The 11,186-nt window shown below is 44.3% G+C and overlaps 1 protein-coding gene across 1 annotated transcript in view; it reads right to left on the reverse strand.

The window, feature by feature from the left end:
• LOC114808743 (DAZ-associated protein 1-like) overlaps nucleotides 1-8,947 on the reverse strand; it is a gene marked incomplete at its 3' end in the record, with an annotated part of 34,126 nt that extends 25,179 nt beyond the window's left edge. Inside the window, 3 exon segments of the mRNA XM_029056570.1 lie at nucleotides 7,277-7,342; nucleotides 7,605-7,771; nucleotides 8,866-8,947. Of these exon segments, the coding sequence (XP_028912403.1) occupies nucleotides 7,277-7,342; nucleotides 7,605-7,771; nucleotides 8,866-8,947 (315 nt within the window).
• Between the last annotated feature and the right edge of the window lie 2,239 nt (nucleotides 8,948-11,186).

The following is an 11,186-nucleotide window of genomic DNA, read 5'->3' on the forward strand; positions in this document are numbered from 1 at the left end:
AATAAATACGAATGAATGAGTGAATGAGTGAGTGAATGAATGAATGAATGAATGAATGAATGAATGAATGAATGAATCTAGACCCCAGAACCAGTGATACAAATGTGCCAAGCTCGGGGTCAGAGTGAAACTGGGAAGGAGTCAGGAAAGTGGGATTGGCTGCACATTATCTCATTCACTTTCGCTATATGCACAGCCACTTGGAAAATCTGTTACCACTTGCTCTTTCACTCCTGCAGAAACTAAATTCCTAACTTCACCTCATCTTGACTGTCATCTCTGGACTTAAAATGCACACTCTCTTTCCTCATTATGGAATTCTCTCTTCTCAAATCCACCAAATCATGTTCCTCATCACCTTCAAAACCCCTAAAATACTTGCTCCTTAAGAGACACGCCCCAAGAGATTTCACGGAGTTTTGTTTCAAACATCAAGGGTAAAGGGGGCAGGGAGGGGAAAGGGGTAGTTGGAGAAAGACAGCAGTGTGCTCTTCCAAGCGTTCAGTACATTGTCCTCCACAAGGTAAGCACAAAATAAATACAGGTGATTGACTGATTGATGCAACTTTCACCTCAACCCAACCTCTCGAATCTTCACCTTTCTCTTTTAAACTCCACATCATCCACAGTCACCTTAGCCACCTCTCCATTTTGCAGAGACTTTGCCCCTCCCTTCCCTTTCTTCTTTCTCATCTCCATCCCTAATTTTCACGGATTTCGGCATGCATGTCGATGCTTCAGGTGACATCCCAGGTGTCCACTTCTGCTTCTTCCTTCTCCAACCACCAAGTTCTTGCTCCATCACACTTCACAATTTATACCCACAGTGGATCTCATCACCATGAGTCCTTGTTCCATTTCTAATCTTTCCACTTGCAAAGCTGTCACTCTCCAATTAAAACTTCCTACCCTCCTACCTCGCCCCAAATGCCTTCTCTCCCTAGAGAGACTGCTTCCATCTATCCCAAGCCATTATGCCCGTCCTAAACTCCCCTACCAGTGCTCCTCACCTTTGGGGCAATAATTCCTGCCCCCGCCAACCATTTATTATTACAATTATTATTATTATTATTATTACAATTACAATATGATAGTATTACAATTATTATCTCGAGAGAGTTGTTTACACCTGCTGTCTCCACTTCCAATTCTCACCTAGAGCCCCTCCAACCTGGCTTCCCTCCCCTTCACTCCACAGAAACAGCCCTCTCTAAAACCACCGCTGACCTCCTCGCCAAATCTGACAGCCTCCTCTCCATCATAATCCTTTTAGACCTCTCAGCCGCCTCTGACACTGAGGACCACTCCTTTCTCCTTGAAACGTTATCTCCTCCTACTTCTCTGACCGCTCCTTCTCAGTCTCTTTTGAGGGCTCCTCCTCTGCTTCCCACTCTCTGCCAGAGGGTCGGGCGGGGGGTGGGGGGAGGGCCCTCATGTCTCAGTTCTAGGTCCCCTTCTAGTCTCCCTCTACCCCCATTCCCTTGGAGAACTCATCTGCTCCCATGACTTCAATTACCACCTCTGTGCAGATGATTCCTAAATCTACATCTCCAGCCTTGTTCTCCCACCTTCCCTGCAATCTCACATTTCTTTCTGCCTTCATGACATAGCTACGTGGATGTCCCACCGACACTTCAAATTAAACATGCCCAAAACTGAAACCCTTTATCTTCCCACCCAAACCCTCCCTCCCCGAACCCTTCCCATCACAGCTACCTTCCCTACCTCACAAGCCCGCAACCCTGGCGGTGCCCCTCGACTCATCTCTCTCATTTCACCCCACATAGTCAGTCTGTCACCAAATCAGGTCAGTTCTACCTTCACAGTATCACTAAAACCCACCCTTTCCTCTCCAACCAAACTGCTACCATGCTGATCCAAGCACTTATCCTATCCCACCTTGATTACTGCATCTGCCTCCTAGCTGACCTCCTGGCCTCCGGTCTCTCCCCACTCCAATACAATACTTCACTCTGCTGCATGAACATTTATCTACAGAAAACGTTCAGTTCATGCCACCCCACTCCTCAAGAACCTCCAGTGGCTGCCCATCTACCTCCACTTCAAACAGAAACTCCTTTCCATAGACTTTAAGGCAGTCAGTCAGCTCGCTCCATCCTACCTCACCTCACTAATCTACAACAGCTGAGCCCACTCACTCTGTTCGACCACTCACTCTGTTCGCCCACTCACTCTGTTCGCCCACTCACTCTGCTCCACTAGTACCAGTTTACTCACGTGCCCCAATCTCAACTATGTCGCCACCGACCTCTTCCCCACATTATCCCCTAGCCTGGAACCGCCGCCCCCACACCACCATCACAGGAATGCCAGACCACCACTCTCTCCACCTTCGAGGATTACTAAATTCACATCTCCTCCAAGAGGCCTTCCCCGATTAAAGCCTTCTTTTCCCCAACTTGCTCTCCCGTCTGCACTGTCTAGGCACTGCAATCTGTGACCTTAAGACACTTGATATTTGCTCCATCCCCAACCCCACAGCACTTAGATACATATCTTTAAGTTGTATACTATAAATTACCTATTTGTTCTTATTAATATCCATCTCCCCCTCTAAAGTGTGAGCTCATTATGGGCAGGGGACACGTCTGCTGCGTCTGTTGAACGGTACTCTCCCAAGCACTCTCCCAAGTACAGTGGTCTGCAGGTGGTAAGCACTCAATAAATATGACTGAATGATCATCATCATCATCATTCTCATCATCTTCGGGATCACAGTCATCATCATCATCACCTGTGATGTTTGGATATTTGATATTTGCCCCACCCTCATCCCCACAGCACTTATATACCCATCTTTAAATTACATATTATAATGTCTGTCTCCTCCTCTAACCTGTAAGCTGGTTGAAGGCAGGGAACCTCTCTGCCAACTCAGATGAACTGTCTTCTCCCAAGCACTTGTATAGTGCTCTGCACATAATAAGCTCTCAATAAAAACCACTGATTGATTGGCTGATTATTATTATGGTATTTGTGAAGCACCTCCCATGTGCCATGCAAGCATGCTTCCACCTAACCTTAATTTCCTTAACCCTCTGAACCCTGCCTCAGATACTCCTTCACCAACAGCGCCCACCCACCAGCAACTCCCACTGGTGGCTTTTTTCCCACTCAGGCAACTGAATAGTTGGCAGAAATCCAGGTACAAAGAGCAGCTTCTGCAATAATTCATGAATAAAAATTAGGCAGTCTCTGGTCCCCGAGCAACTCACAGTGAGAGGATGAACAGACATTTGTCTTTGTCATTCATTCATTGAACATTCTTTCCCTCATCCCAAAGGATTCTTTTTTTCTTTTTTCTCCCTGATCCCTCTCCTTCTCCACAGTCTCGCATTTCTTCCTGCCTTCAGAACATCCCCATCTGGATGTTCTGCCGACACCTCAAACTAAATATGTCCCAAACCGAACCCCTTATCTTCCCAACCAAACCCTGCCCTCCGGCTGACTTTACCACCATTATCCTCCCTAATCTCGCAAACTCGTAGCATTGGCGCTGTCCTCAACTCGTCTCTCTCATTCCACCCTCATATTCTATCCGTCCCCAAATCCTCCGGAGCTCACCGCTTCAATCCCATTTTACAGATGAGGTAACTGAGGCACAGAGAAGTTAAATGACTTAACCAAGTTTGACATAGCAGGCAACCATCATCTCTATGCAGATGACACTCAAATCTACTTCTCCTCCCCTGCTCTCTCCCCCTCTCTCCAGGCTCGTATCTCCTCCTGCCTTCAGGACATCTCCTCCTGCATGTCCACCCGCCACCTAAAACTCAACATGTCCAAGACTGCGCTCCTTATCTTCCCTCCCAAACCCTGTTCTCTCTCTGACTTCCCTGTCACTGTGGACAGCACTACTATCCTTCCAGTCTCACAGGCCCGCAACCTTGGTGTCATGTCCTGTTTTGCTTTGCTGTCTGTCTCCCCCGTGTAGACTGTGAGCCCGTTATTGGGCAGGGATTGTCTCTATCTGTTGCCTAATTATACATTCCCAGTGCTTAGTACAGTGTCCTGCACACAGTAAGCACTCAACAAATACGACTGAATGAATGAATGAACCCTTACACGTCCACCCTTTCCTCTTCTTCCAAACCGCTCCCCCTCCCCCCAGCCTGCCCATCCCGTGATCCAAGCTCCAATCCTATCCATACTGCATCTGCCTCCTTGCTGAATTCCCAGTCTCCTGTCTCACTCCACTCCAGTCCATACTTCACTCTGCTGCCCAGATCACTTTTCTAAAAAAATGCTCAATCCCTATCTCCCCAGTTCTCAAGTACCTCCAATGGCTGCCCATCCACTTCTGCATCAAACTTACCTTTGGCTTTAAATCAGCTCACCCCATCCTACTTCACTTCACGGAGCTCTTACTACAGCCCTGCCCTCACACTCCGCTCCTTCATCACCAGCTTACTCACTGTCCCCTGATCTTGACTACCTCACTGCCGACCTCTTTCCCACATCCTCTGCCTAGGCTGGAACTCCTTCCCACTCCACAGACGCCAGACCACACTCTTCCCACCTTCAAAGCGTTATTCAGGTCATGTCTCTTCCAAGAGACCTTCTGCAATTAAGCCCTCTCTTCCCCGGCTCCCTTCTCGGTCATCTATGGCCTTGGATCGGTGACTGTCGGGCATTTGATATTCACCTCACCCTCACCCCACAATGCTTATGCACATATCATTAAATTGTATATTATAAATGACTCATTTATATTAATGCCTGTCTCCTTCTCTAGACTCTACACTTGTTGTGGGCACAAAATGTGTCTGCAAACTCTGCTAACATAATAAGTGCTCAGTAAATTATTATTAAGTACCGGGGAGTCATTTCCGATTCATAGCAACTCCATGGATATACTTTCTCCAGAACGTCCTGTCCTCTGCCATAATCCGTAACCTTTCTAGCGTTATCGCTATTATGGTCTCTATCCATCTAGCTGCTGGTCTGCCTCTTTTCCTAGCATTTTTCCTAGCTTTAGTGGGCTTTTCCTAGCATTAGTGTCTTCTCCAGAGAATTAGTCCTCCTGATTATCTGTCCAAAATGTGCTAATCTGAGTCATTCATATCGACTTATTTGGTCTTCCAAAGACTACTTGGGTTTAATTTGCTCTAAATCAGTTAATACTACTGATTAATTGATTGATTTCCTGTACCTTAGGTAATGGCCATCTCACAAAATATACAACCTGGAAATTCACCATCTACTAACTGCCATTGTACCCTAACATTCATAAATTCCACCCCTCTCTGTCCTCACCCTGCTCCACTCCAGCTCTTCCCTGTTCTGATCAGTGCACCTAGCAAGTGCTCAATAAATGCGATTGAATGAATAAACATGACTGCCTGATTGACTGATTGATTGATTTCTTCCCCTCGCTCAAGCTGGAATCCGGCCCCTCCCCCACCTTCCCTCCTTCCTCCTAACAATTTTTTTATATTAGTGATGCACACAGCATTCACTAATTCATTCATTCATTCATTCATTCATTCATTCATTCATTCATTCAATCACATTTATTGAGAGCTTACTGTGGGCAAAGCACTGTACTAAGCACTTGGGAGAGTGCAATACAACAACAAACAGACACATTGCCTGTCCACAACGAGCTCACACCCTAGAGGGGGAGATAGACGTTAATATACATACACACAAACATTCATACATACATACAAAAATAAATAGCAGATATATACCTATGTCCTCTGGGGCTTGGAGGAGATGAATGAAGGAGCGAATCAGGGCGATGCAGAAGGGAGTGGGAGAAGAGGAGTGGAGGGCTTAGACAGGGAAGGCTTCTTGGAGGTCATGTGCCTTCAATAAGGCTTGGAAGTGGGGGAGAGCAATTACCTGTCTGATATGAGGAGGGAAGGTGTTCCAGGCCAGAGCCAAGATGTGGGCAAGAGGTTGGCAGTGGGAAAGATGAGCTCGAGGTACAGTGAGAAGGTTAACATCAGAGGAGCCAGGTGCGTGGGCTCGGTTGTAGTAGGAGAGCAGTGAGGCAAGGTAGGAGGGGGCACGGTGATTGAGTGCTTTAAAGCCAGTGGTGAAAAGTTTTTGTTGCATGCGGAGGTGGATGGACAACCACTGGGTTTTCTTGAGGCGTGGGGAAACTTGGTCTGAACCTTATTGACGGAATATTATCTGGGCAGTAGAGTGGAGAATGGACTGGAGTGCGGAGAGGGGCCCTCCCTCAAGTTGCAAAACCCAATCACCTGCAGAAGAACAGGCAGAAAGATGTTACCAGGGCCCCAGCCCAACTTCCTTGACTCAAGTGGGAACCAAGCTTGATGTAAATTAGCTACCTTTCTCACCATTCTGTCCAGCAACAACTTGCTACTTTCTGGTTTCCCTCTGTCCACTCAGCAGCCACCTCCCTGGGTAACCCATTCCAGCTTACTGCAGCTGCTTCTGGCCCCACAAGAATACAGGTGCCTACTACTGTTTACTCCCTATGTGTAAAAAGGTGCTATATTTAAAATAAATTGAACAAAGAATCTTCTAAATGCCATACTTTGCAGCAGATGGGACAATTCCAAATTCCACATCTGTTCCTTCTCACCTCCTAACCCCAAGATTCCAATACAAGAAAACTGAAGGGAGGAGACATCAATTAAGCTGGCAAGGTAAAACTACATTTCAAACCAGGAGGAAAAACTGAGTGGAGAAACCGGTGATTATTTCTACAATCTTCACGCTTTAATCTCTCCCCTCACTGAGTTTTCTCTTTTTTAATCTTTGAAGTTTTACACATCCAATTTCTCTGGCTTTTTAACTGGGAAGGGCTCTTTAAAAATAGAGACCCTCTCTATACACACAAATCTCTGACTTAGAAACTTACCCCACAACACACACCATTTTCTGGGATGTGAGAAAAGGGGCTTGAGTGCCTACTTAATAGTTAGAGAAATTGAGGTAGAAAGTAGTTCCTCTGCCAAAGAGAAAATGATGTTAGCCTGTAAAACAAGAACTTCCGTGTGCTACTCCATTTAAACGGTGGTGCTGATGGCTGAGGAAGAGAAACCCAGTTTCAGGCTGAGAGGCACGACATTGGATTTATAGGCATTCACAAGGTGGAAAAATGATAAATGTCCCTACTACACCCTTTAAACAGCAAACCAGAAGGACTTCCTTTTCCCCACCGAAAGATATTGGTGAAAGGGAAAATTGTCCCCGGCCGGTTCATCTGAAGAAAGAATTCAGAGAGTGAAAAGAGAAAGGAACACGGAACCCCACCCCTTCCCTTCATTTCCCTTACCCAACCTTCCTTCGGACGAGTTTTCTCTGCCTGAGTTCCTCGAGGTGTACATGGTTTGGGATCGATCTGCAGGAAATTTCAAAAAAGAAAGTAAATTGGTAAAAATAATTTTTCTTTCCATCATAACTTCTTAACAACCACCGAGAGTGGCATTAGATTTCCCCCCAAATTTAGTTTCTTCAGTATCAGGCAAAAGCACTACCCTCTAGTTAACCCTTCATAATTACTGTGTTTTAATTCAAGAAACAATTGGTAAGCATTAAGCCGAATAAATGATCAAAACAAACGAACAAACAAACAAAAAACAAAATGAGAAATAGAATCTTACATTTCGACCATCCAATGTATGAGGTCTATTGGCCAGTACTGTCACCACAGAGTTAGGATCTTTAAATTTAACAAAGCCAAAACCTCGAGAGTGGTTTGTTGTTTTATCTTTCATTATTACACAGTCTACAACTTCTCCATACTGGGTAAAGTAATTGCGCAGTGTTTCTATGAAGAAATTGGAAACAAAAAAAAAAACAAATCCACACAATCACAATGGTAAACATGTGGTTACCCTTAAAAACTACTTTAGTTTACCTAACAGAAATTATTCTCAATATACGAATATCCACTTGCTTACAATGATCTTTATTAGCAATGATTAGATTGCCGGTAATCTTATATTTAGGGGGAAAAAAGGGCCACAGTACATTTTTGAGTCATTTGGGCAATGAAAAGAAAAAGAAATCACAAGGCAAGAGCATTTTCTGGAAACTAGACTTGTCAGGTCCCTTGGGCCAGAGATTGGATTTGCCAGGGATAGGGCCTGATGATCTTCTATCTACCTTAGCTCTTAGTTCAGGCTTGGCACATGGCAAACGCTTAAACGAACACCACAATTATCATCACATTAGGGAACTAGTGTGAGCATGGCCAAGGCATGGTGATTTTACTTAAATCTATTCACATCTGTGCAGCCTGAGAACACAGTGGGGGCAGGGTGAAAGGTTATGATGATGGAGACTCCTGTTGAGAAATACAGACAAATCTTGGTCCTGGAGATGCGTGAAAAAAATGACTACAGTGCTAGTGATTTGAGCAATGCCGCTCACAAGCTCATTCCTGGCAGTTGTGTTACCACTGGGGCACAAGAAAGAAATGTTCAGGGCAGGGACACACCACATTACAATCTAAACATGAATATTTTCTTAAGCAAAGGATCCATTGCCTGCAGATGGGATCAGATGCAGAGTGCCAGCTTGTACCTTATGAGCCCTGAAATGGCCCTAAAATTACTGTCTAGGAAGGCTTTACATGCTTGGAAAACACCTCAGTTAACTCTATGCATAACAAACGAAACAGAGCAAAATTAGCATCCGTTTATTCTACGTAGCTATCCAACGTCTGGGTGTTTTTATTTCATTCATTCGCTTGTTCATTCATATTCATTGTACGCTTACTGTGTGCAAAGCACTTGGGAGAATACAATAAAACAATAAGCAGATACATTTCCTGCCCACAATGAGTTTACACTTTAGAAAGTTCAATACTAGATTACAGCTGATAAACTATTTCCAGGGTCATAAGATGTATAAACGTACCTTGTGTGGTGTTCCAGTCTAGGCCACCCACAAAGAGCTTTCTGTAATTAACAGAATACACTGTTATTGTTAAAAGCAACATCACTCATTTTCTGGAAACTTAGCACCCCAATTCCCAAACTGCCTAGACTTCAATATTATTCATGTTTTTCTCTAAGAAACATTCATCAAATAATTTACTGTGAATTACCCAAAAAATTTATTCCTAGAAAACATGTGCAATTAAATTTGGCACTTAATGAGGCCAAAAGAAAGTGGTAACAGCAGTGTTTTAGGAGCTTGCTAATCTTCTCAATACCCTGTTCCTGCTGGACAAGAAGAAGTAGAACCCAAATTTTTGAGGTGCAAAATAAGGTCTAAAATTTACCCAGGGATATTATACAAGACATGACCCACCAAATAAAACGAATTACATCACCCTCCCTTTCTACACAGTTTCTTCACACACACACACACACACACACACACACATCCCACACCCTGCCGCCGCCCCAGTTCGTTTGGACTTATTGACTAATTAATATTAACGATTATGAAGTTGGAATCTCCTGTTGATAAAGATGGACAAGCCTCCAGTTGTAGATTCAGGACCAAGAACATGAATGAAGAAACTGCAGTAGTTTCTGCAGTGCCACTCACTCAGGCTCATCCCTGTTTACAGTATTTCTGGTAAGGCACATAGTGCAACCAACAGTCAATCAACAATACCTTGAGAGCCTCCTCCATGTAAAGAACTGTATGTGCTAAATTCCTGGTCAAGTGAAACAGAAGACCTAATCCCTGCCCTCAAAGATTAACAGAATAATAATAACAATAAAATGATAATAATGATAATTAAAATGACTATCCTTATTATTATTATGTTATTATTAACAGTTATTATTAATGATGATGATGATGATTCTGTTAGTAATGAGTATCACTATTTGGCATTTGTTATTAATATTGTTATTAAGGTTATGTTAATACGATAATTTTTTGTTGCTGTTATTATTTTGGCATTTGTTAAATGCTTACTACATGCCAAGTACCGAACTAAGCCACTAGGGTAGATATAAGGTAATCAGGTCCCACATGGGGCTCACAGTCTTCGCAGGAGGAAGAGCAGGTACTGAATCCCCATTTTGTGGTTGAGGGAACTGAGGCCCAGAGAAGTTAAGTGACTTGCCCAAGGTCACACGGCAGGTAAGGGGTGGAACCAGCATTAGAACCCAGATCCTCCAACTCCCAGGCCCTCCCCACTCCCCTCACCGCCACTCTTTCCACTGGGCATGCGAGCACTTCAGCAAACAGGGAAGTACCCACAGGCTTTTCTTATAAGCAGACCCAATGAAAGTTGATGTGGCGCATACTCCTGCTGAACGTCATGGTGGTACTTCTGTCATTCATTCATTCACTCATCCATCCATTCATTCATTCAATTATATTTATTGAGTGCTTACTGTGTGCAGAGCACTGTACTAAGCACTTGAAATGTTCAATTCGGCAACAGATAGAGACAATCCCTGCCCAACAACGGGCTCACAGTCTAAAAGGGGGAGACAGACAGCAAACCAAAGCAGGTAGACAGGCATCAATACCAACAAAATAAATAGAATCATAGATATATACACATCATTAATAAAATTAATAGAGTAATAAATAACATATATAAACATACACAAGTGCTGTCAGAAACCTTCACTACAAATGGCTTCAGCAGGTATTCCCTACTTGCAAAACTGGAGTGCTAATGATGGGATCTCTCTTCAAGCATGTCCTCGGAGCTTTGTGACTGAGAATTCAAAACTGTGAAGGATTTGATTTCAGTCTTAATGGCTTGCTCAGAACCCTGCCAGTCGAGCTCCTTGTTGAGGCACTGACTGTATCAAGTTAGCATGTGGACAGGAGTGCAGCACAGCATAACATGCACACTAGAGGTTGGGTTTGTGAAAGACAAAACCCATTTTGGGGTAAAGTGACCACAGCTGATGCTGAGGCTGTGCTATAGCCACCACTGCGTGGAAGGCAGTTGCCTCACTGGCAACTAGGGTCTTCACCGCCCATGTTGGCAGCTGTTTTTCAGATTGCCTGCACAATCTGCCTATCACATGGAATGCCCTTTGTAGTCCTTTGGGCAAAAATCTTTGCCACCGATGCCAGGGTCCCAGGAGAGAGAAGAAAACCAGGACTCTGGATTCCTAGAGCAGTGTTCTTTTCCCAGGACAAATGGCAGGACTTGGAGGCCTTGATCCTGGATCCTTGAATTTCATCTATCTATAGTTACCAGTCACTCTTTCTCAATCAACATACTTGTGTATAGGGCTGTGACTGACAGACCA

The sequence above is a fragment of the Ornithorhynchus anatinus genome, chromosome Y5, assembly GCF_004115215.2.
Source record: "Ornithorhynchus anatinus isolate Pmale09 chromosome Y5, mOrnAna1.pri.v4, whole genome shotgun sequence".
NCBI classification, from domain to species: domain Eukaryota; kingdom Metazoa; phylum Chordata; class Mammalia; order Monotremata; family Ornithorhynchidae; genus Ornithorhynchus; species Ornithorhynchus anatinus.